At 49.3% G+C, this 27,798-nt stretch overlaps 1 protein-coding gene across 5 annotated transcripts in view; it reads left to right on the top strand.

Annotated features, from left to right (window-relative positions):
- Positions 1 to 27,798, top strand: part of Scm (Polycomb protein Scm) — a 200,311-nt gene that overhangs the window by 122,230 nt on the left and 50,283 nt on the right. For all 5 annotated transcript variants that reach the window (XM_084605586.1, XM_084605580.1, XM_084605569.1 and 2 more), the window contains 2 exons: positions 1,099 to 1,299; positions 27,531 to 27,710. In XM_084605586.1, coding sequence (XP_084461712.1) covers positions 1,099 to 1,299; positions 27,531 to 27,710 — 381 coding nt within the window. The remainder of the gene's footprint in view (positions 1 to 1,098; positions 1,300 to 27,530; positions 27,711 to 27,798) is intronic.

Genomic DNA, 27,798 nt, shown 5'->3' with positions numbered 1-27,798 from the left:
GCAATTCGGCAGCGTCGTAGCGTGCTTTGTGTTTTTGTGCGAGTTTACGCCATTTCACCATGGGGCGGTATGCCAGTTACACCGCCGCATTCAAGCTCAAGGCTGTCGACTATGCACTGGAGCATGGCAACCGCGCAGCTGGTAGGCATTTCGGCGTGGACGAAATGAGGATACGCTATTGGAAGAAGCAGCGCGAGAAGCTGATGGCTACGAACAAGACACGGCGGGCTTTCCGTGGACCCAAAACGGGCAAGTTCCCTCGTGTTGAGGAGGCGGTCCTAGAATACGTGAGGGACCTGCGCAAGGATGGTTGTGCAGTGTCATTAGAAATGATACAGACGCAGGCGCGCACAACTGCCAGGAAGCTGGGAATTGCCGCAAAGGATTTCCGCACTAGCTCCGGTTGGACGACTCGCTTTATGCGACGGAATGGACTTTCCCTGAGGCGGCGGACGTCGTTGTGCCAGCGGCTCCCAGCCGCGTATGAAAGCAAAGTGATAGACTTCCATCACTTCACTGTGGGATTGTGAAGATGCTCCCAGCGACGACACTGCCGTTTCCGATGAGTCGTGCAGCAGTGAAAGCGAGGATGGCGAGGATTCAGACTTTGATTAGAGTACTGACGAAAAAAAAATAAATGGGCATTGTGCACTCCATGTGATGCTTAATGTGCGTGTTTATTGCGAAGGTAAGCCTTACTCAGCTTTTATTTTTGGTTGTAATCGAGATATATGTTCTAAGACGTCTGACCTGCAACTTGTTTGCGTTTTCGGTGCTCAAAATTTTTTGTAGAAAATTTACCCCGCATAATGATCGCACCCCGAAATTTGCGTCAGTATTTAAAAAAAAGAAGTGCGATCATTATGCGAGTAAATACGGTATACAGACTCCGTCTGCGATATCATTACTATATCCCAAAAATGCACCAAAGCTTTTATTGGGAAACATAGCCCATGGTAATAATGACCAAAACGGACCTAAATTCTGCTGGGTACCAAGCTATATGCTTGAGTAAAACATGTTGTTAGGCTAGTTGGTGTTACATTTCAGATACAGTACAGTACAGTGACACTCATGGGACATGTTGGCCCTCTGCAGTGTGCGTCTTTGTGAACCACCAGTGCTCGTGTGGCCCCTACCTGAATCCTGCCAAGATAGGCCAGCTTCCCCGCCAGCTGGGGCCAGGCTCCATGAATCGGGTGCTGCGTGAGGCAGTGCAGGCCTGCGTCGACTGTGCCCTCAACGAGAAGAATGTCTACAACCTTCTCCGCAGAGGCGAGGGAAAGGTGATCATAAACGGTAAGTGGGGCATGGGCTCTGTTTAGTTCAACTATAATTGACCCTTTGCAGAGCACTGCTCTTCTTGTATTTACAGGTGCTGCATTTTTTCCGGCTGCTAGGTTTCATGAGCCAGCCTTATTCAAACTCCCCTAGAAAAGCATGAAATACAAACTGCACTGATACATCACAATTGTAGCATCAATCCCACATGTTAAGGAGGGACACGGGGATCAAATCGCAAAAATTTCGCGAAACGTCAAATTCTACAAGGCCTATTCAGTCACATTTTAAAAAATTACGCAAAAAATGACCTCAAAGTAAGCCTAAAAATTGTTTTGTAACCACTGGTAGCAAAGAACTGGCCGAAATATCTGCGAAAATGGTCGATTTCCGGGTGCAATAACCCCGCGCCCTTAACACCAGTCGCGAAAATTTTGGTACCACTGGAAAGCTTGTTTCACCACAGTACTCCTCCCTTGTCAGCGGTGGCATAGCGGTAGAATATCCGCCTCGCATGCAAGAGGACCAGGGTTCGAATTCCGGTGTCTTGCAGTTCTCCACCGGATAAGAAAAAAAAAAATCCACAGGTTTGGGGTGCGACCTGATGCCAGTGAACACCTCCGGCAACGCACTCCCTCACCAGAACAGGAGTTGGCCACCCTGGGGCAGTAATTGGCCGCAACCTCCCATGATTAGTCTCCGGCCCTCAGTCACCAGTGGCTGCGGAGCAACTGACCACGGCAGCGGTCACACCTGTGACGCAGCAGGGGGTGCTAAGAATTCCTGGCTCCGCTGGACAGGCCGCCATTGGAAACTGACCCTGGCAACGTTTAACGCTAGAACCCTAGCTAGTGAAGCTAGTTTAGCAGTGCTGTTAGAGGAACTAGAGGGTATGAAATGGGATGGCATAGGGCTTAGTGAGTGGGCTATTACATGAGTTGAGTTCAATTTTCCCACCGCGCACAGCCTTCATCTGGAAACACTGGACTCCTCTCCACACGCCTTCTCTTCTCTCAATGTGTCTTCCCATTCACCCATGCGCTTTCTCTCTCTGTCTCTAACCTCCCTGCAGGAACTTATAGTTTTCTAACCGCGCTGCGCGACTGCAGCAGCACCGCGCTTTTACAAGTTGTGAAATGCACGATTACTGATTATTTATCTTGTGTTTCTGTGACCCGTCATCTATCTGAGGAGTGGCCGCACCCCAAACGCGTGCCACGGAATCAGAATAGTAAAAACGTGATGATCGCCGGTCCGCCGTCTCATTAGCACCTAGGCCTAGACACTGCCACTCCGCTGGCTGGCACCGCTCTTGAAGAGGTTCGTCCTTTCACATCGCAGTTATGGACGATATGGTGTCTCCCAACCGCAAGTCGCCCCCTGGTCACGTGAGTCCAGACCAACCTCTCTTTATACTCTGTGAGAAAACGGAAAGCTCTCTACAGTCACGGCATTCGTCACAGTCAGCTCGTTCGGAGCGTTCGGCCGCCTCGACCACTGATGCTCGCCGCCAGAGCACGGGCGGAGGCCGCTGCAACACTAGTGCAAGCATCTTTGACTAAGAAAGAAGTGGCTGTGAGGCTGGAAAAAGCAAGGCTCGAAGAGCAGGAAAAGAGCACAGCTACAGCAATCGAGCGGAAGAAAGCCAAGCTGGATACAGAGTTAGAAGTCATGCAGTTGGCAAGGCAAGCGGCCGCTGCAGAAGCACAAGCGGAGGTCCTGGAAGCTGCCGTAGATCCGCACGACGGGGAGCATCACATCTGTCGGACTGTCTCCGGGGCATCCGAAGACAGCGTTCCAACGCACTTTGGACTACGTACTTGACCAGGCTCACGTGCGCAACAACCGACGTCCGCAATCGCAGTAGCATGACGGTAGGGAGCACCACGTCTCTCGCAACGAACGCTACAACGGCACCTGAGCGCCATGCTTCATACACGCCAAGCGCTCGCAACTAAGGGGTCACGCCGAACTTTGTGAGTCAGCAAGCTGATCAAGCTAATGCTCCGGAGCTGACTGCCATGGCAAAGTATCTGATTCGACGCGATCTTGTGAGTGCCGCCCTTACGAAGTTCGACGACTGCCCTGAAAACTACTGGTCGTGGAAATCTACGTTCAAAGGAATGACGCGGACTCTTGAAGTCACGGCAAGCAAGGAACTTGACCTTCTCGTGAAGTGGCTTGGGACAGAGTCGTCAAGCTATGCAAGGAGGCTACGTTCAGTGCACGTGGACTACCCGGAGGCCGGACTAAAGATAGTCTGGGAAAGACTTGAGGAATGTTATGGCCACCCGGAAATTATAGAAGAGACCATCTTCAGGAGAATATCGAGCTTTCCTAGATTGTCCGAGAAAGACACCCATAAATGGAGAGAGCTTGGAGATCTGCTTCTTGAGGTTGAAGCTGCAAAAGAGGACCCTCACTTGACTGGGCTAGCTTATCTGGACACCGCAAGAGGGGTAAATCCCATCGTAGAAAAGCTGCCGCACCACTTGCAGGAGATGTGGATCACAAAAGGCTTCAAGTGCAAGCAAGATCATCAGGTCGCCTTTCCCCCCTTCTCGATCGTCTCCAGCTTTTGTCAGGGACCAGGCAAAAATGAGAAGCGACCCCAGCTTCAAATTGAGCTCAGCAAGTAGCGCCCTTTCAATTCTCCCAAAAGCATACAGATGGGCAGCGAATGAGGGCATGAGAAGAGCACACATCTCACTCCAACTGACTGACCTGGAGGCAGGCACTGAGCATCCACCCCCAAACACGCCGAAGTTGCAGGATGCAACCAAGCATTGTTCTCTGCACAAGAAACCTCACCCTCTCCGGAGGTGTCGCGCCTTCAGAGAAAAGCCACCGGATGAACAGAAGTCCCTGCTGAAAGAATATGGGATCTGCTTCAGGGGCTGCGCTTACAGACCACTTTGCAAGAGACTGCAAAATAGTTCTCAACTGTGCCGATTGTGGTAGCGATAGGCATGCCACACCACTCCATGCAGGAAACGTCACCCATGGGCCTTCTGACCTTGAGCACAGTACTGAAGATGCCAGAGGAGACGAGGATTCCTCACTTGAAGTATCGTCCAAGTGTACAGAAGTGTTCGGGCAAGGCTACAGTGACAAGTCGGGCTCAAAGATCTGTTTGGTTAAAGTCAGTCATTCGAGCCAGTCTGACAAGACTGCTAAATTTATGCCATCCTAGACGACCAGAACAACAGGTCCCTTGCAAGAACGGAGTTCTTCAAAGTTCTGCCTACACTCTAAGGACGTGTGCTGGAATTACGGAAGCAGTTTGAAAAAGGGCATCCGGATTTCTCATTGAAGACATTCATGGCTCCTTGAAGCTGCCCTTACCAACACTCATTGAGTGCAACGACATGCCTAACAACAGGAACAAGATTCCTACATCGGAAGCAGCATTGCATCACCCTCATCTCAAATCTGTAGCCAGATTCATTTCTTGTTTGGACTCGGAGGCCAAAATTCTACTTCTGCTCGGGCGAGACATCCTCAGAGTACACAAGGTTAGACAACAGCTCAATGGGCCAGCTGATGCACCATTTGCTCAGAGACTGGTCTTGGGATGTCTCCGTAAGTCGAAGCCGCACACCAGACTGTGTCAACAACTTCAAGACAAACGTCCTCGAAAATGGACGTCCCTTCCTTTTTGAGCCATGCCAGAATCACTTCCTGGTCAAGGAGAAGATCGCAAACACTCCGGAGTTGATACACTGCTTCCAACCTGCTCAGCACGCTGCTAGGAACGACAGCTATGATAATGGAATCACAGAAACGCTATTCCAGACTATGAAGGATGACAACAGACCTTCTCTTTCCGTGGAGGACAGGAAGTTCTTGAAGATAATGGATGGTGAGTTCTCACTGGACGAATCAAACAGTTGGGTAGCGCCTCTTTCCTTTGGTTCCCTGAGACCTAGGCTTCCGAATAACAAGAACCTGGCCCAGAAACTTCTCGCTTGTCTCCAACGGACCTTGAAGATGAAACCAGAACGGAGGGAACAATTCACGAACTTCATGGACGAGATGTTTAAGAACGGCCATGCTGAGGAAGCCCCATCGCTCCCCATCTTTGGTGTTTGCCCCCAGTGAAAGCGCAGTGAAACACGAGTCATGTTCGATTCCAGTGCACAGTTTAAGGGCGTGTCACTGAACACTGTGCTGCTTACTGGACCAGACCTGGTAAACAGCCTGCTTGGAGTGCTTATCCGATTCCGGAAAGAACCTGTGGCCGTAACCGTGGACATTCAGCGCATGTTGTACTGCTTCCTGGTGCGAGACGACCATCGGAATTATTTAAGTTTTCTGTGGTTTCGCAACAACGACATCTAAGATGGCATAGTGGAGTACCGAATGAAGGTACATGTGTTTGGAAATAGCCCTTCACCAGCAGTTGCAACCTATGGGCTTCGAAGAACAGCACGAGAAGGAGAGGAAGAATTTGGCAGCGACGTCAGGCAGTTCATCGAGAGAGATTTCTATGTCGACGATGGTTTGAAGTCTCTCTACAGACAAAGAAGCCATCAGCTTGATACGCCGCACCCAACAAATGCTGGCAGCATCAAACCTTAGGCTCCACAAAATAGCCTCTAACAGCCCAACCATGCTAGAGGCATTTTCTGAGGAAGACCACGCTAAAGATTTGATGGATCTTGATCTGTATAATGGTGCACTGCCGATCCAACGCAGTCTGGGAATTTCTTGGTACCTGACGAAGGACATCTTCACCTTCACGACTCCAATCCAAGAAAGACCATTCACTCGGCGCAGTGTCTTGTCAGTGGTGAACAGTCTGTATGACCCACTTAGGTTTGTTGCTCCAGTCACCATTCAAGGGAAGTCCCTCCTTCGAGAGCTAGTCGCCGAGGCTTGGGACTGGGACTGTCCACTTCCTGGTAACAAGAGAGCCACATGGGAGACTTGGAAAGCCTCCTTACAAGCACTCGAGCAGCTGGCCATACCTCGCACTTACGCCCCTACCTCACTCGCCACCGCACAGCACAAGGAACTTCACATCTTCTCAGATGCATCAAGCAGGGCTGTGGCTGCAGTGGCTTACCTCAGAGTGATACGACCGCATGGCGCGTGCTACGTCGGGTTCGTCATCGGACGGAAAGACACCGTCCGGAACACACCATCCCAAGGCTGGAGCTTTGCGGTGCAGTGTTGGCAGTAGAGCTAGCAGAGCTCATCAGTCGCGAAATGAACATGGGACTTGATGCTGTAAACTTTTATACCGACAGCAAGGCGGACCTAGGCTACATACATAATGAGACCCGAAGGTTTTACGTGTATGTCAGTAACAGGGTGGAATGCATCAGAAGCTCGACACGTTCAGAACAGTGGCATTATGTTCCTTCTGACATGAACCCTGCGGATCTCAGAACAAGGTTTATGCTTGCAGCCCAAATGGCAGGATCAACCTGACTGATGGGCCCGGGGCGGGGTTCTTGTATCATCAAGAACACTGTTCGTGGATACTGAAGAGCAAGTTCGACCTTATTGATGCTGATTCTGACACGGAGGTGCGACCCCAGGCAAATGTTCTCGCAACCTGCGTAAATGCGAAAGAACTCTACAGTTTTCGGTTCAAGCGCTTTTCAAGCTGGATTAGGTTGACTCGTGCAATTGCAGTGCTCATACGTCTGACGAGCAGATTTCGGAGCACTTCTCACGATGTGTCGGCAGCCTGTCCGCATAACGGCTCATCAAACCAACTACGACCTTCCGCAGAACACCTGACTCAAGCGAAAGCAGTCATTATCCTGTCTGTGCAGAAAGAAGTCTATTAAGAAGAGTTGAAGAGCTTGCAACAAGGAAAACGACTTTCGAAGTCAAGCTCTCTGCCCATGGATTGAATCCGACGGCTTTTTGAGAATTGGTGGCCGCCTCGACAGGGCCAACCACATCAACCAGCAGAAGCCCATCATCGTGCCGGGGCGACACCATGTCACCACCCTGATTGTGCGGCATTGCCACGAGCTGGTCAGACATCAAGGACGCCACTTCACTGAGGGACAGCCAGGTTCATCGCAACGAGTGGCCCATGAGACTTATTGCAAACGCTATCGAAAGTGTGGATGGCAACGTGCGAAAGGTCGAGATCAAGACTGCAACCCAGGGAGTGATAAATACATTTCTCCGTCCTGTGACTGAAACGGTCCTGCTTATTCCGTGCGAGGACTGAAACACCATATAGTAGTATACGGTCAAAACCAGATATATCAAATTTTGTCTATATCGAACTCGTGGAATATCCCTTTGAAAATTCCATGTAGGAAAGCCGCGTCATATATCAAACTCAATTTCACCGGTCGTTAGATATATCGAACTCTGCACCACGGACTGGAAAGTGTGCCTTCCCCATAGACGATCGCATCACCCTTGGCCGTTTGCAGCGTGATGTTTTCAAGCCACGCGCGGAAGGGTTGAGAAGGGACAGTTCGGTGACGGCTGGTCTAAGGCAGCACCACGCACATTCCCCAAAGGCGCTCACATCTGCGGTTATCGTTTCCCACGCACTAGCACGTGACGTTTGCAAGCCATGTAATGAATCAGAGCACCGGTGGGAACGAAAGGGGAAAAACACGATAGAGTGAAGCTCAAGGTCGTGCCCACTCTTTTGTCGAGCTGTCCCTCTCCTTCCTCTCTCCCGGCCTTCGTACGCATGCACCAAGCCAGCTCAGCCCGTTTTCAGACAGAACGTTGGACACTTTGTCCAGCGTGTGTTGCAAACCCTCTGCGCGCGGCGGCTGACGTGGCTATGGTGCCTGCAGACGTTAAGAAGCGGCAGACCACTCTCTTTTTTTTTAATTTTGCAAGAGTCGTTTATTCTTATCGTTGTGCTGTACGCGCGGCATAGCGTAAGATATGGCGGCAGCAGACATTGAGAAGCGACAGTTTCTTGTTTTTTTGCGAGAGTCGTTTATCCTTGCATGTATGAATCAACGAAAGCGCACGGTCAGCTGCGATCTGACGGCAATTTGCATTTTTCACTTCAAACGGCATTTGCAGCTACCACACTTTGCAATGATTTTGTGGCAGTGGACTACGCCTGCCCCAAGCGCGGCGTGATAAATCGATCCAGGCTTGTGCAATCAAACCATCGGGCACTCTGCCAAGTTCGCTCCCCGCCATCGCAGGAGCTATCAAAAGATAAACACGCGGTGATGTTATTGCTGCGCAGCATCTTGGCACGCTGCCAAGAAATCAGCTGTGGATGAGACGACCGAAACTGAGTGGCACGCACCATGGCGCTCGCAATACCTTGTTTTGAGCTGCCGCGGTGGCGAGAGGGACGCAGTTCCAACAAGTTAGAAATTTTTCGCTCTGTCGCTGCTGCTCGTTGCTGAGATCGCTCAATCGCTTGCATGTGCATGCAAATTTTTGGGCGCAAAAGTGGAGGGTGGGTTCATTATGCGAGGGGGTTGATTGCGCAATAAATACGGTATTATTTTTTCGCATCGTAAGTGCCGTCACAAGCCGATTTCTGTATATCGAATTATCAATATATCGAACTATTTCGCAGTCCCCTTCGAGTTCGGTATATCCGGGTTCGACTGTATAACCAGACGGAGAGTGTGCTGTTACATGAGTTTAATTTTCCCGCCGCACACAACCCTCATCTGGGAACACTAGACTACTCTCCACGCGCCTTCTCTTCCTTCTCCCCACGTGCTTTCTTTCTCGCCCACGCACTTTCTCTCTCTGTCTCTAACCTCCCTGCAGGAAATTTTCGTTTTCCAAATGTGCTGTGCGACTGCGGCAGCACCGCATTTTTACGAGTTGTGAAATGCACGGATAAAGATTATTTACCTTGTGTTTCTGCGACCCGTCATCTATCTGAGGAGTGGTCGCACCCCAACCACGTACCACGGAATCAGAATAGTGAGGTTAGGAGGCCGAATGAGGCATATACTGTACTGAAAGATGGGCATGTACTATGTTATAGAGGTTTATTGAGAGGCAAGAACTAGGAGTAGATTTCTTGGTCAATAAGTATATAGCGGGTAATATAGACGAATTTTATAGCAATAATGAGATGGTGGCAGGCATCGTAATTAGGCTTGATAAGCGGTATAAACTGAAGGTTGTACAGGTCTATGCACCTACATGTAGTCATGATGACCAGGCAGTTGAAAGCGTTTACGAAGCTGTAGAATCGGCAATGTGGAAAGTAAAGACGCAGTATACTGTACTAATGGTGGACTTTAATGCCAAGGTAGGGAAAAAGCATCCAGGAGACCAGGCAGTGGGTGATTATGGTATTGGTTCTAGGAATAGCAGGGGGAGTTACTAGTCGAGTTTGCCAAGCACAATAACTTAAAATCATGAATACTTTCTTCAGCAAACGGGAGAACCGGAAATAGACATGGAAAAGTCCTAAAGGGAGAGTAAAAATGAAATTGGCTTCGTATAGTGTTCAACCCCCGCCATTATGCAGGATGTAGAGGTAATCGGGAAAGTGAGATGCAGTGACCACAGGATGGTAAGGTCCCGAATTAGTCTAAATCTGAAGAAGGAACAGAACAGATTAGAAAGAAAGAAGCCCATCAACGAATTAGCGGTGAGGGGGAGGGCAGAAGAATTCAGCATCTCGCTGCAGAATAGATATTCAGCTCTAACCGAGGATGGCGACATTAGCCTAGAAGCAATAAGTAATAATTTCAGAGATATCATTACTGAGTGTGCTGTAGAAGTAAGCAGTAGGATAGTTAGAGAGGATACCAGTAAGCCTTCTAAGGAGACGAAAGATTTGATTAAGGAACGCCAGAGTATGAAATCTTCCAATCCAACAGACTGGATAGAATCGGCAGAGATATCAAAGGTAATCAATAAGCACAAAGTGGCCGATATAAGGAAGTATAACAAGGAGATAATTGAGCATGCTGTAAAGAACGGGGGAAGCCTTAAAGTGGTGAAGAAATTGGGCATAGGCAAAAATCAGATGTATGCGCTAAGGGACAAGGCGGGCAACGTCGTCATGAATATGGACAGGACAGTCAAAGTAGCCGAGGAGTTCTATACTGGTCTCTACAGTAGCCAAAGTAGTCAGGACTGTAATGAGATTGGCGGTAGCAGGGTGCACACAGGTCCTTGAATTTGAATATTTTGTATTCAAGGCCCTTGAAAATCCTTGAACTTTTGCTGCTCCTTGAAAATCCTTGTGAATTCCTGGTGTACTGCATGCAAATGGTTATTAATCAGAAAAAAATGTGGTGAAAATATTTGTATTTTCAAAAATGTGTTTCAGTATCTGCGTTTCAGGCGTAAAAAATCAGTTTTAGCTAATATAGCCAACGTTGCGCGATGGTTAGCCACATTGGAGCCACTCGCTCTGAAGCCAACTTGAGCTAATTCAATCCAATCTGATTTTGGCGCTTTGTTATGCTGGTTGATGGCATTGTATTTTTACATCGGTTCTTTACCCGACTTGTTGCGGCAGAAGCATCCGACTGCAAAGCTAATGCCTGGGAAATGCAAATTTCAAGGTACGTGGCTTCACAACGATGCTTACAAAGACTTGATTGCACCAAATACGACAAGTGAGCACCGCGCAAGATGCAGGCCTTGCAGCAAGACCTTCGATATAACCACCATGGGCGAGTCGGCGTTAGAGCTATTTGAAGAGTACTAAGCATACTGGTGTCATGAAGATTGCAAGCAGCCTTTCAATGTGAAAGTATTTAGTTCAAGTACAAGCCAACAGTCAGCCGTCCCGCCTCCTTCGCAATCGGGAAAGCTAGACGATGCTTGTAAGGCACACGAGCTGGTGACGAACGCAGAGATTCTGTGGACTTTGAAGGTTGTCACATTGCATTTCTCCAATCGGTCATCATCAGAAGCAGGGCAGCTATTCCAGCGTATGTTCACAGACAGTGACGTGGCTAAAGCATTTTCGTGCGGAGAGAAAAAATGTGCCTACGTGACATGCCATGGTCTGATGCCCTTCTTTTTATCTGCTTTGCAGCAGGAGATAAAAGATTGTGATTACTACGTGGTACTCTTCGACGAGTCCATGAACGACTATCTGTAACAGAAACAAATGGATGTTCACATCTGGTTTTGGAATTCGTCTCACAAGGCGGCAACGAGGTACTATACCTCGGTGTTTATGGGGCACTCGACATCCGAGGACATCCAAGAAAAGCTGCTGAGTGCGCGCAAGCCTTTCCCTTTTGAGAAAATTCTTCAGATTTCAATGGATGGTCCCAAGGTCAACATTCAACTACTCAAGAATTTCCAAGAGCACCGGCGTCAAGCATACCAAGTTCAATGTCTGGCCTCCTGTGACCTCCACACCATGCACAACGCCTACAGGGCAGGTGTTACAGCAAGTGAGTGGGTCGTTGACTGTCTGCTCTCCAGTCTGAGCACGCTTTTCCATGTTTCTTCTGCAAGGAGGGAAGACTTCTCAGCAGTTACCGGTCAGGAGACTTTTCTCCTGAACTTTGTTGCACACCGGTTTCACCGGCTTGCACCGCTTGCTGTTGCACCGGTTTCACACCAACTTCAGCAGATTCGTATGCTGAAAAGGAAGAGGCAGCTAATGGTCTGAAGTAAATTGTCAGATCCAATAGCCTGAGGAACGCTGCACGAAGCAAGACTGAGGAACTGTGTAGCCTCAACGAGAAGATTCAGGAAAAGCGGCAGGAGCTCCCCTGAAGTTGCCATTAGCAGTTTTGCAGAATGGATTGCTTTTCGACATTGATGCAATGCATTGCAGGGTGCTTTTCAAGACTGAACATTTTTTTATTATTTTGGCTTAGTACAACACTGGCTTTATTATGTTGGCTTAATACAATGTTGGCTAAGTGCAATACAATCTGTTCCTGTTTCTTTTTCGATTTTGTTCAGTAGAATTGGTACCTGAAATTGAAAACTGCTGCATGTAGCATTGTGTTAAGTCCTTGAAAATACTCCAACTGGGCCTTGAAATTCATTGAATATCCTTGAATTTGCCTGTTTTGAATCTGTACGAACCCTGCGGTTGGGAAAAACAGTGAAACATTCCACCAGTGATGAAGGACGAGGTTAAGAAAGCAATAGAAAATGGGAAAAACAGCTAGAGAGGATCAGATAACTGAGATTTGTTGAAGGACGGGGGGGATATTGTGCTAGAAAAACTGGCCACCCTGTATACGCAGTGCCTGGTGTCATCGACGGTACCGGCACCATGGAAGAATGCAAACATTATACTCATCCATAAGAAAGGGGATGCTAAGGAACTTGAAAATTAAAGACCAATCAGCTTACTGTCTGTTACATATAAGGTATTTACTAAGGTAATCACTAATAGAATCAGGACAACCTTAGACTGCAATCAAGCAAAGGATCAAGCAGGTTTTCGGAAACGGTACTCTACCATTGATCATTTCCATGATACCAGGTGATAGAAAAATGCTCAGAATATAACCAGCCATTATATATAGCATTCATTGATTACGAAAAAGTATTTGACTCAGTAGAAACCTCGACAGTGATGCAGGCATTGCGAAATCAAGGGGTAGACGTGTCATACGTGAAAGTGCTGGAAGATATATATAGCGGCTGCACAGCAACCATAGTTCTGCATAAAGAAAGTAACAAAATTCCCATAAAGAAAGGTGTTAGGCAAGGAGACATGATCTCCCCAGTACTATTCACAGCTTGCTTAGAGGAACTATTCAGAGACTTGGAATGGGAGCAGTTAGGGATAAGGGTAGATGGAGAATACCTCAGTAATCTGCTATTTGCTGATGACATTGCCTTGCTAAGTAACTCAGGAGATGAACTGCAAAGAATGATTGGTGACCCAGACAGGAAAAGTAGAAAGGTTTGAAAATCAGTATACAGAAGACTAAAGTAATGTTCAAGAGCCTCGGGAAGGAACAGCAGTTTACGTTTCATAGCGGACTACTGAAAGTAGTAGGCGAATATGTCTACCAACATTAAGAGATAGGAAGTGTGCAGAGTGGCTCAGAGAAATAACTCAAGTTACTGACATTCTAAAGGAAATCAAGAAGAAGAAATGGGCATGGGCAGGACATGTAGTGCGAAGAGAGGGTAACCGATGGTCGCTTAGGGTAACAAACTGGATTCCAAGGGAAGGAAAGCATAGCAGGGGGTGGCAGAAAGTTAGATGGGCGGATGAGGTTAAGAAGTTCACAGGGGTCAAGTGGATACAACTAGCAGTGGACCGGATTAATTGGAGAAATATGGGAAAGGCCTTTACCCTGCAGTGGGTATAGTCAGGCTGATGATGAGATGATCTCTTCCCTTCGGAGCCACATGTCTACGATAAAAGAGGCCTTTGCCCTGCAGTGGGTATAGTCAGGCTGATGATGATGATGACTCCTCCCTTTGGAGCCACGTGTCTACGATAAAAAATAAACGCACAAACGTCACAAATGCAAAGGCCTCTCAAAGCCACTTTTAAGCACTGATTGGTCACGCCAGTCACGTGGCGCTCAGCGCGCTCTCTGAGTGGCTGCTGGAAAGTGCGCCATTGCTCGCGGCGTCTGCTCTCGCCTCATTCGCACACGCTTTTATCGACTGCTGCTGCCGTTCTGCATTTTTCGTCACCCCCACTGTTCCGCGAGGCTTCGTCTGTGTACCAGCAACGCGCGGAGCAGAAGTATAGGACGAAGTATGCATGCGGGAATCGTGAACGCTAGCCTCCTATTCAGGAAAAGAAGCAGTCGGCGGCAAATAAATTGAAGCGAGGACTGGGTCAGCATCAACATTTCTTGAATAGTATCAGCACACTGTATTTTCCGTTCGAAAGGCGAACAAACCGAAGCGGCAGTGAAAGCGACAAGGATATCGCACTTTCGTTCTGACGCGGTACGGTTCCAACGAACGGAAGTCTTCGCACGGAAAGCTTGACTGATGATACCGCGCAGCTGCACAGATATGCTGATGCACTTGGTGAAGATCGCGGAGATACAGTAAAACCTCGTTAATTTGACGCTCATTAATTGGGAAGATCAGATAATTCGGACAGCCCATCCGGTCCCATCAGCCACATATACAGTCGAACCCGGATGTATCGATCCCGGATATATTGAATTTTGGTTATATCGAGCTCACGGAATATCCCCTTGAAAATACCATGTAAAAGTATAGGAAAGCCGAGTCATATATCAAACTCAATTTCACCGGTCGTTCGATATATCGAACTCCACACCACGCACTGGAAAGTGTGCCTTCCCCAAAGACGATCGCATCACCCTCGGCCGTTTGCCGCGTGACGTTTTCAAGCCACGCGCGGAAGGAATGAGAGGGGACAGTTCAGCGACGGCTGGTCTAGGGCAGCGTCGCGCTCATTCCCCAAAGACGCGCGCATCTGCGCGCGTGAGTGAACCAGAGAGAACCGGTGGGAATGAGAGGGGAAAAACGCGATAGAGCGAAGCATTCTTTTTCCAAGCTATCTCTCTCCTTCCTCTCTCCTGGCCTTCGTTCGCAGTAGCACGCGCTACGCATGCACCAAGCCAGCTCAGCCCGTTTTCAGACAAAACGTCGGACGCTTTCTCTAGCGTGTGTTGGGAACCCTCTGCGCGCGGCGACTGACGTGGCTATGGCACCTGCGGACGTTAAAAAGCGGCAAATCTCTCTCTCCCTCTATCTCTCTTTTTATTTATTTATTATTTTAATTTTTTGCGAGAGTCGTCCATTCTTATCGCTGTGCTGTACGCGCGGCGTAGCGTAAGATATGGTGGCTGCAAACGTTAAGAAGCGGCTTTCTTTTTTTTTTTTTTTTTTTGCGAGAGGAGTCGTTTATCTTTGCATGTATGAATCAACGAAAGCACGCCGACAGCTGCGATCATGGCACTGGTTTTTAGCATTTTTCGCTTCAAACAGCATTTAGCTATCACGCTTTCCAATGATTTTGCGGACGTGGACTATGCCCGCCCAAAGCGCGGCGTGATAAATCGAACCAGGCTTGTGCAATCAAGCCATCACGGGCACTCTGCCAAGTTCGCTCCCCGCCACCGCAGGAGCTATCAAAAGATAAATACGCCGCAACGTTATCGCTGCACAGCATCTTGGCACGCTTCCAAGAAATGAGCTGTGGATGAGACGACCGAAACGGAGTGACGCGTGCCATCCACATGCAAGCAAAAACGCTCGCGATTTCTGCCGCGGCGACAGAGAAACCTTGTTATGAGCTGCCGCAGTGGCTCGAGCGGCGAGAGGGACGCAGTTCCAACAAGTTGGAAGTTTTTCGCTCTGTCGCTGGCGCTCTTCGCTGAGATCGCTCAATGGCTTGCATGTGAGCGAGCTGGCCTTAACACTTTTTTTTTTTTTTTTCAAATTCTCGGGTGCAAAAGTGGAGGGTGGGTTCATTATGGGAGTGGATTGATTACACGACAAATACGGTATCGTTTTTTCGCATCGTAAGTGCCGTCACAAGCCGATTTCTGTATATCGAATTATCGATATATCGAACTATTTCGCGATCCCCTTCGAGTTCGATATAGTAGCCGACGGGTAATTCGGACTCCAATAATTCGGACTTGTAGGATATTTCGGACTTCAGTGAGGCACCGTCAGTCACCCCATAGAAGTGCATACATATTCGCGACGGATATTTCGGACTTTAAAAGTCCGAAAGTTCGATTTTTCGGACTAATTTCAGTCTCCTGCAGGCCAAAATCTGCCATCTTATCGGCTTTTCGCCGGCGCAACAAGCGCCATCTTGGATTGAGGTAGATTGGCTCTGCAGTTGGATTGGCTTGACATGGTTTCGGTGCCCCATTTTTGCCAGGAGAGGCCCCTGCAATCTCTGCCACTTCGAGGTGGCAGTCGGATTGTCATCGCCGTCAACCTGCTTTTGTCGCCAACGCTGACGCGGGCAGCTATCTCTTTGTGCTTTGTCTCATACGTCCGCCGTGTTGTCACACGAGTTTCTCCGACCGCGTCAACCGAGTGGCGCGCCGTCAATCCTTTGGCCGTTTTGTGATTGCGTCCGGCGGTTCCACCGCTGTGAACGAAAAGTGCCTCATTTTTGCGTGTTTGACGAGCGGTGTGGTGCGCACTCGGGCTGTGGACGTGGCCCCGCCGGTGCTGCCGGGTCCGTCAAAGAAGCGTGGGAGCTATTCTACCATGCCCCTTGAGAAAAAGGCAGCGATCATAAAGCTAGTGCTGAGTGGGCGAACGCAAGCTGACGTGGCCAAGGAGTTCGCACTGTCGAAGCAAACTATTTTGGATTACGTGAAAAATAAGGAGAAGATTTTTTCCGCCTTTGAGGCGTCCCACAGCAGCAGCCAGAAGAACGACAGGAAAGGCGACCACCCCGAATTGGAGAAGGCCTTGCTATTCTGGCTTAAAGCTGCTTTAGCAAAAAACCTTCCAGTGTCGGGCGACACGTTGAAGGAAAAGGCAGAGACCCTGGCCGTGAAAATGAGAATTGAAAAATTCAAGTTCACGGACGGATGGCTCCGCGGTTTCAAGAAGAGACACGGTGTGTCTTTTAAGAAGATGTGCGGGGAGAGCGGAGCCGCCAACCCAGCCACGGTAGCAGACTACCGTCAGACGAAGTTGAAGCCCTTGTTGAGCCAGTACAGCCCGGAGGACACCTTCAACTGTGACGAGACCGGCCTCTTCTTCAAGATGTTGCCTGACCGCACCCTCTCTTTTTCGGGTGACTCCTGTTCAGGGGGCCGCCACAGCAAGGAAACGATAACAGTAATGGTAGGTGCAAATGCCACTGGCACTGCGAAGCTGCCACTTCTTGTGATAGGCAAATCCAAAAATCCTAGGTGTTTTAAGGGCGCGAAGAACCTTCCCGTGTGGTACTGCAGCAACTCTAAGGCATGGATCACTCATGCTTTGTTTGAAGATTACGTGCGTCGACTCGACCGAAGTTTCGAGCGGCAGGGGCGACAAGTTATTATTTTTGTTGATGACTGCGCGGCTCACGGCACCTTCGACAACCTGAAAGCCATTCGGCTCGAATACTTGCCACCAAACACCACCAGCGTGCTCCAACCAATGGACCAGGGGGTGATCAAAAACCTTAAGGTGCATTATCGGACCCGTCTTCTGCGGCGCACAGTCCTTTGTTTTGACAACGGGAAAAAGTACGCCACGGATCTTTTTGCGGCGGTTAGCATGCTGGCTGACGCGTGGAAGGCAGTGAGAGCGGAAACAATTGCTAATTGCTTCAGGCACGCTGGATTCTCCGCCGATGAAGTCGATGACGTAGAAGACTGCAACGATTCTGAGGATTTGACTGCAGACAGTGGCGAAGACCTCATCGTTGACCTTCGCGGGAACGGAATGGACATTCCAACGGGCTCCACGTTCCGCGAGTTTGTTGAAGTGGACGACGGCCTCGATATGTGTGCGGACCTCACGGACGACGAACTTGTACGCCAGGTTCTTCAACCTGAAGACGAGTCGGACTCCGACGACGACTCGGGCGGCCTACCACAGCCATCGCTTGCACAAATTACGAACGCTGTGAACTTGCTGTCTAGCGTGTACAGCGAAACGACAACTTTGGCGCAAATACAAGCGCAAATCGTCGCCAGCAAAAGAAATTTGCCGCAAGGTAAAATCGGCGACTTTTTTAAGCCGATTTCCTCTGAATAAAGTGATTTTTTGTGCTTCACGGATTTTTCGGACTGTTCGATTATTCGGACCATTTTTCGGGTCCCTTCAAGTCCGAAAAAACGGTCGGCGACTTATCCGGGTTCGACTGTACTATTCTATGGCATGAAACTCTCGTTAATTTGGACAAATTTGGCCACCTTTCGGTTAATTCGGACAAATTTGGCCACCCTTCGAGTAATTCGGACATATATTGTGGTGAGGCTACCCAAAAACAAAAAACAAAATATTGTGCCTCTGCCCGTGCCACAGGGTAATTCGGGCATATATTATGTTGAGGCATGAAAAGGAAAGAAAAATAAAGAGCCTGTGCCCGTGCCGGGTAATTCGGACAGGCAACGGAGCTCACATTTGTGCAGAGCGGCCATGAGGGGAGCAAAAGTGAGGTGATGATGATAGTGGTGGTGATAACGTTAGCGGCGCTGGTGCTCAATCGAAATGTAAAGGTGCCATACTCATCGCTGTAAACATCAACTAAGAAGGAACAATGGGATGCTTCCTCGTTTTTTGTTCCGCGGCTGCACCGCGCCACGTTTTTCTTTGTGCTTGCGCATGTGTCGTGGAGTGTTGAGTGGTCAAGTGCGTTTTAATTCTTTTTTTGCGAGTTGTGCACGTGCTGGGGGTGGGGTGTGGACAGCGTTATTCTCTGCAACAATCCCAACAGCGCTGCATTCTTCGGCTCCTGCGATGCTACCGTGGCACCAACGAAGCGCGCAAAGTATGTGGCGGAGGACTTGACCGAGAAAGTCGAAATACTGAAGGCAGTGAAAGAAGGAATTCCACGACAGACATGAAGCTCAGATTTTGAAGGCATATGATGGTCAGCAGTTCTCAGACAAGTGGGAGAGACTTCGAACGGCAGCATTCCCGAAGCTAGAGGAAGCACTGCTTCGATGGATTGCGGACACGCGAAATTCACAACTCCCCTTGAGCGGATCCCTCATCTGTGCACAGGCAGAAAAGTATGCCCTAATGAGGTGCTTTGAAGGCTTCAGTGCATCAGAAGTGTGGTTCGACTGCTTTAAAAAGAGGCGTGGTTTGGTTTTTCGCAGCGTATGCGGCAAAAAAGGGGCTGTGGATGGAAGCGTCGAAAACGGTTGAAGGACTGAGCTTCCGAGGCGCCTTGCTGCCTATGAGCCCTGCAATATATTTAATGCAGATGAGACGGCACTTTTCTACAATGACCTGCCAGACAAGACGCTCACATTTAAAGGAGACCCTTGTGTCGGTGGCAAACGAAGTAAAGAGAGGGTGACGGTTTTGGTTGCTACTAATATGACTGGCACGGAACGCCTGCCACTGCTGGGTATTGGAAAATCGCAAAAACCGCGGTGTTTCAAGAAATCAAGCAGCTGCTGGTAGACTACCGAGCCAACAAGAAGGCTTCGATGATGGCAGAGATATTTCAAGCTTGGCTACGCCAACTGTACTGCAGCTTTTCAGTGAAAAAAATGCAAGATACTGCTTTTTCTCGACAATTGCAGTACGCACCACAACGTATCAGGGCTGGAGAATATCGAGCTGCTTTTTTTTCCCCCTAACACCACTGCCTCCCTCCAACCCATGGATCAGGGAATAATACAGAACCTGAAAACTCGGTACCGCAAGCATGTTCTCGAACGTATGTTGTTATGTTTGGAAGCCTATGAGCCCTGCAATATATTTAATGCAGATGAGACGGCACTTTTCTACAATGACCTGCCAGACAAGAAGCTCGCATTTAAAGGAGACCCTTGTGTCGGCGGCAAACGAAGTAAAGAGAGGGTGACGTTTTGGTTGCTACTAATATGACTGGCGCGGAACGCCTGCCACTGCTGGGTATTGGAAAATCTCAAAAACCGCGGTGTTTCAAGAAATCAAGCAGCTGCCGGTAGACTACCGAGCCAACCAAAAGGCTTGGATGACGGCAGAGATATTTCAAGGTTGGCTACGCCAACTGTACCGCAGCTTTTCAGTGAAAAAAACGCAAGATTCTGCTTTTCCTCGACAATTGCAGTACGCACCACAATGTGTCAGAGCTGGAGAATGTCGAGCTGCTTTTTTTTTCCCCCTAACACCACTGCCTCCCTCCAACCCATGGATCAGGGAATAATACAGAACCTGAAAACTCGGTACCGCAAGCATGTTCTCGAACGTATGTTGTTATGTTTGGAAGCAGGACGCAAGTATGACATGACTCTTCTTTGAGCAATGCACATTCTAGTGAATGTGTGGCGCAACACATCGCCTGCAGTTATTGCAAACTGCTTCAAGCACAGTGGTTTCACTGAGAGCATTCTCATAGCTGATGCAATGACGTGGATTCCAACTCAGAGGAAGACAGAGACTTTACAAGCATTCTGCCATCGAATGTTCGGCTGTGATTGTCTCAATCGACAGTGATGTTGCCGTTGCCGGCCATCTCACCGACAGTGAAATCGTTCAGGAAGCTCTAGGGAGTGAACAACCAAGTTCCGAAGATGATGACGATGCTTGTGATGAACTGCCGCATCATACTATGAAGGAGGTTGTTGAGGCCTTGAGTGTTCTTGAAGATATATGTGCAGGTTCTACAGACAGTGTGCGCGCACTGCATCATTTGGCAGAAGTGCGCAAGGTAGTACATTAAAAGCTCGTTAATTCAAACTCGAAGGGGCCGAGAAAATTGTTCGAATTAAGCGGAGTTCGAATTAACAGTCGGGCACTGGAATGAGTGCCATCGTGGCCCACCGTGCTGGCCGAGCCCACATGTTGACTCATTTCTATGAGTAAAGAGGGCTAGGCGCTACTGCACGTTTACAGAGGGCAATTCCGGTAATTTTTGCAATCGAGCCGCAACGGCGCATGAACAGGACTAATCGGTCAGTCATGCGCCGCAAACAAGAACCGGAATGCATTCGTGTGAGTAGCGAGCTTCAAAACATGCTTATTTACACGGAAAAATAATCGGTAATGTGCGTTTGCTTGCGTTTCTTGTGTCGCGACTCCACAAGCATCGACTGCGCAAGAGTTCCAGCGCAGGATCTGAATTCTTATCGGCGGAGAAGTATCGTGCAGCGAGTTCGAGCGCCGACGCTACTTCACATGCACTAGGGGGTGGCACCGAATCGTCGACTTCGTCGGACTCTTCATCGCTTTCAGCCGTGTTCGCCACCCCTGAGCCCTGTGGAGCACATGCAGCCGCGATTATATCCTCATCACTCAAGGGCCCAGACGTCTCCGCACCATTGTCAACGTCAACTTAGGCTTCAAAGGTGACACCCTCCGACAAAGCCGCGTAGCCACGGTCGAGCACGACGGAGTCATCATCAGACGAAGCCTCCGCTACCTCCGCGCTGCATGCTTCTGGGGCGTCACCGAAGCCACACTTGCGAAAACAATTTTTGATAGTTTCCGGTTTGACGGTATTCCACGATGATGCCAGCATGTGGACAGCTCCAAGCAAATCGATGTCGTACGACTTGCCACTGTCCAAACAAAGAAGTCTCTCTAGGAGGTGGCGCCTGTAAAGCGTTTTTAAGTCCTGAATAACTCCAAGATCCATAGGCTGGAGCACAGAAGTCATGTTTTTAGGCAAAAATGCCAAGCGGATTGCTGTCAGTCCACTAGTGTCATAATGAGCTGTACTATTTTCTACGAACATGATCTGTGCAGTGAATTTCCTGTCTAGCTTGCGCAGCCAGTCGGTGAAAATTTCCCATGTCATCCACAACTTCTTGTTTGCAGTGTAATCAACAGGAAGCGTCTTGATGCCTTTAAAACAGCGAGGCTTCTCTGCCTTGCCAATCACCAGCAAGCGGCACCGTTCTGTGCCCGTCGCATTTGCGCACATCATGACGGTGATTCTTTCTTTACCTCTTTCCGCCAGCGCAAGTGTCGCCTTTGTAAGTGACGGTCTTGTTGGGGAGCAATTTGAAATACAGCGCCGTCTCGTCAGCATTGAACACATCGCTGAGCGCATAATCAGCGAGCAGTTCCTTCAGTTCACTGGAGACCCACTGTTCAGACGTTTCCTTGTCGACTTCAGCTGACTCCCCACCAACGTTTCTAAATGTCAGCCCGTGACGCGCCTTGAAACGCGACAGCCAGCCTTCCGACGCGCCGAACTCGCTGATGCCCATTTGGCTGGCAAAGACTGCAGCCTTCGCAGCAATTATGGGTCCGCTTAACGGAATGTTCCGGCTGCGAACTTCTTTTATTCATGCCATTACGGCACTCTCCACTTCGGGATGGGCCGACGTCCGTAGCCTTTTGCGAGAGGGCTCCATAACGTCTTTACGAAAGGCAGCACTGATCGATTCCTTGTTCCTGAGATACGTTGACAGCGTGCTCTTCTTGATGTCGTACTTTTTGGCTATATCTATCTTGGATAGGACACCACGTTCCACCTCACTCAAAATCTCCATTTTCGTCTTGAGGTCCTTTGTCGTGTATTTACCGCGGTTTGCCATGGCTGTCACAATCGATGAGTCGTCGCTGGCAAAGTGGTGAGGCAACGAAAGCAGTAAAACTTGGACCACTGCGGCACGAACAAATGCACGTACAAGAATACAAATTTTAGTACAAGAATTCCATAAATATGGACTTGGTGAGTACCGTATTTACTCGCATAATGATCGCACTCGCGTAATGATCGCACCCCTGAATTTTGAGGTCAAAATTCCATTTTTTAAATTCCCCGCGTAATGATCGCACCCTGAACATGGAGCCGCCTGGTGGTTGATCTGCAGTCATCCCGCAGCGAATGCATTTCGACGAGTTCCCAACCTAGTCTAGTAACGTTGGAGTTCCCATGATTCCATGCTTTGCGGCGTTCGCCATTTTGCAATTCGGCAGCGTCGTAGCGTGCTTTGTGTTTTTGTGCGAGTTTACGCCATTTCACCGTGGGGCGGTATGCCAGTTACACCGCCGCGTTCAAGCTCAAGGCTGTCGACTATGCACTGGAGCATGGCAACCGCGCTGCTGGTAGGCATTTCGGCGTGGACGAAATGAGGATACGCTATTGGAAGAAGCAGAGCGAGAAGCTGATGGCTACGAACAAGACACGGCGGGCTTTCCGTGGACCCAAAACGGGCAAGTTCCCTCGTGTTGAGGAGGCGGTCCTAGAATACGTGAGGGACCTGCGCAAGGATGGTTGTGCAGTGTCATTAGAAATGATACAGACGCAGGCGCGCACAACTGCCAGGAAGCTGGGAATCGCCGCAAAGGATTTCCGCGCTAGCTCCGGTTGGACGACTCGCTTTATGCGACGGAATGGACTTTCCCTGAGGCGGCGGACGTCGTTGTGCCAGCGGCTCCCAGCCGCATATGAAAGCAAAGTGATAGACTTCCATCACTTCGTCACTAGGCTTCGCAAAAAATGCGGTTACCTCATGTCGCAAATTGGAAACGCCGATCAAACTCCACTGACGTTCGACATGCCCCGGAATACAACTGTGAACGAGAAGGGTGCTCGGAGCGTCCTCGTGAAGACGTCTGGCGCAGAAAAACAGCGATGCACAGTCATGCTTGCTGTGACGGCCGACGGGCAGAAGCTGCCACCATACGTGATCTTCAAACGGAAGACTATTCCGAAGGGAAACTTTCCCCGTGGCATCCATATACGTGCACAGATGAAAGGGTGGGTGACTGCAGACCTGATGGTCGACTGGATCAAGACTGTTTGGCGAAGAAAACCAGGAGCATTTCAGCTTCCCTCGCTTCTGGTTTTGGACAGTTCTAGGGGTCACCTTGTGGACAGCATGCGTGCCAAGCTGAAAGAGCTGCGCACGGACATTGCAGTCATTCCTGGCGGCCTGACTTCGCTGCTGCAGCCTCTCGACGTGTCTTTGAACAAACCATTCAAGGACAACGTTCGACGACTTTATGCTGAGTGGATGGTGATGGGCCAGCATGATTTGACGCCGAGCGGAAAGATTAGAAGGCCATCCGTGGAGATGCTGTGCTCGTGGATCACAGAAGCGTGGAACAGTATCCCCGACGAGGTAGTGGCTAAGAGTTTTAAGAAGACAGGCATATCTAACGCTTTGGATGGAACGGAAGATGACTTCCTGTGGGATTGTGAAGGTGCTCCCAGCGACGACACTGCCGTTTCCGATGAGTCGTGCAGCAGTGAAAGCGAGGATGGCGAGGATTCAGACTTTGATTAGAGTACTGACGAAAAAAAATAAATGGGCATTGTGCACTCCATGTGATGCTTAATGTGCGTGTTTATTGCGAAGGTAAGCCTTACTCAGCTTTTATTTTTGGTTGTAATCGAGATATATGTTCTAAGACGTCTGACCTGCAACTTGTTTGCGTTTTCGGTGCTCAAAAATTTTTTGTACAAAATTTACCCCGCATAATGATTTACCCCGCGTCAGTATTTTAAAAAAAAAAAGTGCGATCATTATGCGAGTAAATACGGTATTTTAGTCAAATCTAAAAGCTTTGCTAGGAGCCTATACACCTTTCCAATAAGTGGCCACTGGACTCTTTACGCTTGGCACTAGCACAGTGGAAGCTTCAATGAAGCCGGTTTTTCAGCAGTCCAGAAAGGGGGCATTTGGACTTCGACATCTCCGTTGCCTGATGGAAAGGTCTATAGTTTACAGGTGGTTTTTAAAAATTGTGCGTGGCAACCACTCGCAACCGATTAGGGCGTCACATCCCTGTGTGTAAACTTCCCCGATGATATCATCGGAGCTTTCTGGGTGCTCCCATTCATTTAGACGCTGCGATGGGACGGATCTGTTTCTAGCAATTACAGTCGAACCCGGATATATCGAATTTTGGTTATATCGAACTCACAAAATATCCCCTTGAAAACCCCATGTAAAAGTATAGGAAAGCCGCGTCATATATCGAACTCAATTTCACTGGTCGTTTGATATATCGAACTCAGCACCACGCACTGGAAAGTGTGCCTTCCCCAAAGACGATCGCATTACCCTTCGCCGTTTGCCGCGTGACGTTTTCAAGCCACGTGCGGAAGGAATGAGGGGACAGTTCGGCGACGGCTGGTCTGGGCAGCGCCGCGCCCATTCCCCAAAGGTACGCGCATCTCATCTGCAGTTGTCGTTTCCCGCGCGCCAACACATGACGTTTGCAAGCCATGTGCGTGGGTGTGCCCATTCTTTTGCTGAGCTATCTCTCTCCTTCAGCACGCGCAACGCATGCGCCAAGCCAGCTCAGCTCGTTTTCAGACAGACGTCGGACGCTTTCTCCAGCGTGTGTTGCGAACCCTCTGCGTGCGGTGGCGGACGTGGCTATGGCGCCTGCGGATGTTAAGAAGCGGCAGTTTTTTTGTTTTTTTTTTTTGCGAGAGTGGTCCTTTCTTATAAGAAAAAAAAGAATAAGAAAAAAAAAACGCCTGCCGCTTCTTAACGTCCGCAGCCGCCATATCTTACGCTACGCCGCGGTGCTGTACGCGCGGCGTAGCGTAAGATATGGCGGCTGCGGACGTTAAGAAGTGGCAGGTTTTTTTTTTGTTGTTGTTCTTTTTTTTTTTTGCGGGGATGTTTATTTTTTATTTTTATTTTTTTATCGTTTATCCTTGCATGTATGAATCAGCGAAAGCACGCGGTCAGCTGCTGCGATCATGACGCCCGCCCCAAGCGCGGCGCGATAAATCGAACCAGGCTTGCGCAATCAAGCCATCACGGGCACTCTGCCAAGTTCGCTCCCCGCCACCGCAGGAGCTATCAAAAGATAAACGCGCCCCGACGTTATCGCTGCGCAGCATCTTGGCACACTGCCAAGAAATGAGCTGTGGAGGAGACGACCGAAACGGACTGACGCGCGCCTTTGACATGCAAGCGAAAATGCTCGCGATTTCTGCCGCCCCAACAGAAACCTTGTTTTGAGCTGCTCGGTGGCTCGAGTGGCGAGAGGGACGCAGTTCCAACAAGTTTGAAAATTTTCGCTCTGTCGCTGCCGCTCGTCGCTGAGATCGCTCAGTCGCTTGCATGTGAGCGAGCTGGCCTCAACGCATTTTCTTTTTTTTTTTTTTTTTCAAATTCTCGGGTGCAAAGGTGGAGAGTGGGTTCATTATGCGAGTGGGTCGATTACGTGACAAATACGGTATCGTTTTTTCGCATCGTAAGTGCCGTCACAAGGAGATTTCTGTATATCGAATTATCGATATATCGAACTATTTCGCGATCCCCTTCGAGTTCGATATATCCGGGTTCGACTGTATGTTCAGGGAGGTATATTTGCACTATCGCATGGCTTCACGGATTGCGGTCTTCATGGGACCCTTTGTCTAAATCAACAAATGTCTGACACCACAGCCTTTCATAAGCGTCGGATGGGACTAGAGTCCTTGCTTGATTTATTTGTAAATCATCCGAATGTTCGAATTAACGATGGTTCATATAATGAGATTTTAGTGTATCTCTTCCTCTCCGCCTGTGCCGAGCCTGTCACATCATCATCAGCGGCAGCCGAACTATATCCACTACAGGACGAAGGCCCCTTCGGAGCTGGTTATTTGAGGTAATCAAGCTGCCTGGCTAAAGCATCCAATCGCTCTTCTATGCTCACAAACTGGGAGATCGTGGTAGTAGTGGAAGGCGGGGTGGTCACGACGCTGACGCTGGCATGCCTTGAGTAATCGGCAACATGGTCCGCGAGTTCGGTGAGCTTGTCCAGAGTGACATCACCCGCAGCCGCGAGGACGGGGACCATGTTCTGGGGAAGTCGCTGGAGAAAAATAACTCGCCTAAAAAATACCCTGCACTGAGGGGGAATCTCCAAAAAGCTGTCGCATGCGTTGGAGGAGCTGCGAAGGACAGCTATCGCCGAGTTCTGTAGCGGTGAGGAACTGCTGGAGTCGGCTGCGCTCGGACGCTGATTTGAGGTCTACGAGAGCCGCCTTTAATGTGTCAAAAGGTCGGGCCATGTCCAGCGAGGCGATAATGTCCACTAATTCCTCGGCGATGTCAGGAAGCAGGTTGACTGGCTGAAAGGCGGCCAACAAAGCGCCGTTATGCTGAGCGTCCTGGGGTGGGTCACCAGCTGTAGGAGGGGTGAAAGAGCCAGCGGAATCTATGTAGGAGGGGGGGCTTGCGTGGTCGATGCCAGGTCACCAAATATGTCGCGAGTTAAGACGAGGAATAACCAGCTCCGACAGCGTTCAGGTTCGAACCTTTTATTGCGTTGAGGCGGCCAGTGCCAGCCTGTTCTTCTTTGTCCAGTGCCATGCTGTGGCTTGCGATAAGAGCGCGGCGCGAGGGGCGCTACAGCCTCTCTCATACCCCTCCAGCTAACCTGGCCCTGTGCTAGCTGCATCCACCGGACCCTTGAAAATTTTTTAACCTCATCCCCCCCTCCCACCATATTTTCTGTTGCCTCCTGTCTGTGTTAGAAATATCAAATATTCAGTGTCTTCTGAATACTGGGTATTTGATTTGCCGATAGAATAATTCAAGAACTTGTTATTCTATTCGTATTTAGTTGTTCGGGTATTTGCACACCCCTAGTTATTACAGATAGAACATGCATATAAAATAATGCATAGACTTTGCTCTTACTTTGTTTTGCCTGGTGATTCACTATATCAGTGTTCGTTACAGTGACGTGTGACTGTATTACAGTTCAGTAGTTGCTGCTAAAAAAAAAAAAAGCAAAGTGCGCTGTACACTGGGGTTTGCCCCCTTCTCTCCACTTGATGTATGGTGCAGCCAACTTTGATGGCCAGTCTCACACGTGCCGTCTGCCGGCCGTAGACAAGGTGTCTGCCTTCTGGACCTACCTGGAAAACCTGTTTGAGGACCTGCTCTGCTGCGAGAACTTCTACTCGAGCCAGCCTGTGCAGGGCGGCTGCACCAAGTGTGCCAGCAAGGCTGCTACCAAACCCCGAGGTGAGCAGCCCCTCTTGCAAAAGGGCTTTTCCACACATCACGTTATCTCTCACTTTTGCGTTGCGATTGTTCGAAGCAAGTGGTTGGC

Source organism: Amblyomma maculatum, chromosome 1 (genome assembly GCF_055883805.1).
Source record: "Amblyomma maculatum isolate TAMU_Amacu chromosome 1, ASM5588380v1, whole genome shotgun sequence".
Lineage (NCBI taxonomy): Eukaryota > Metazoa > Arthropoda > Arachnida > Ixodida > Ixodidae > Amblyomma > Amblyomma maculatum.
Note: the sequence above shows the minus strand (reverse complement) of the source record. Positions and strands in the feature narration are given on the sequence as shown.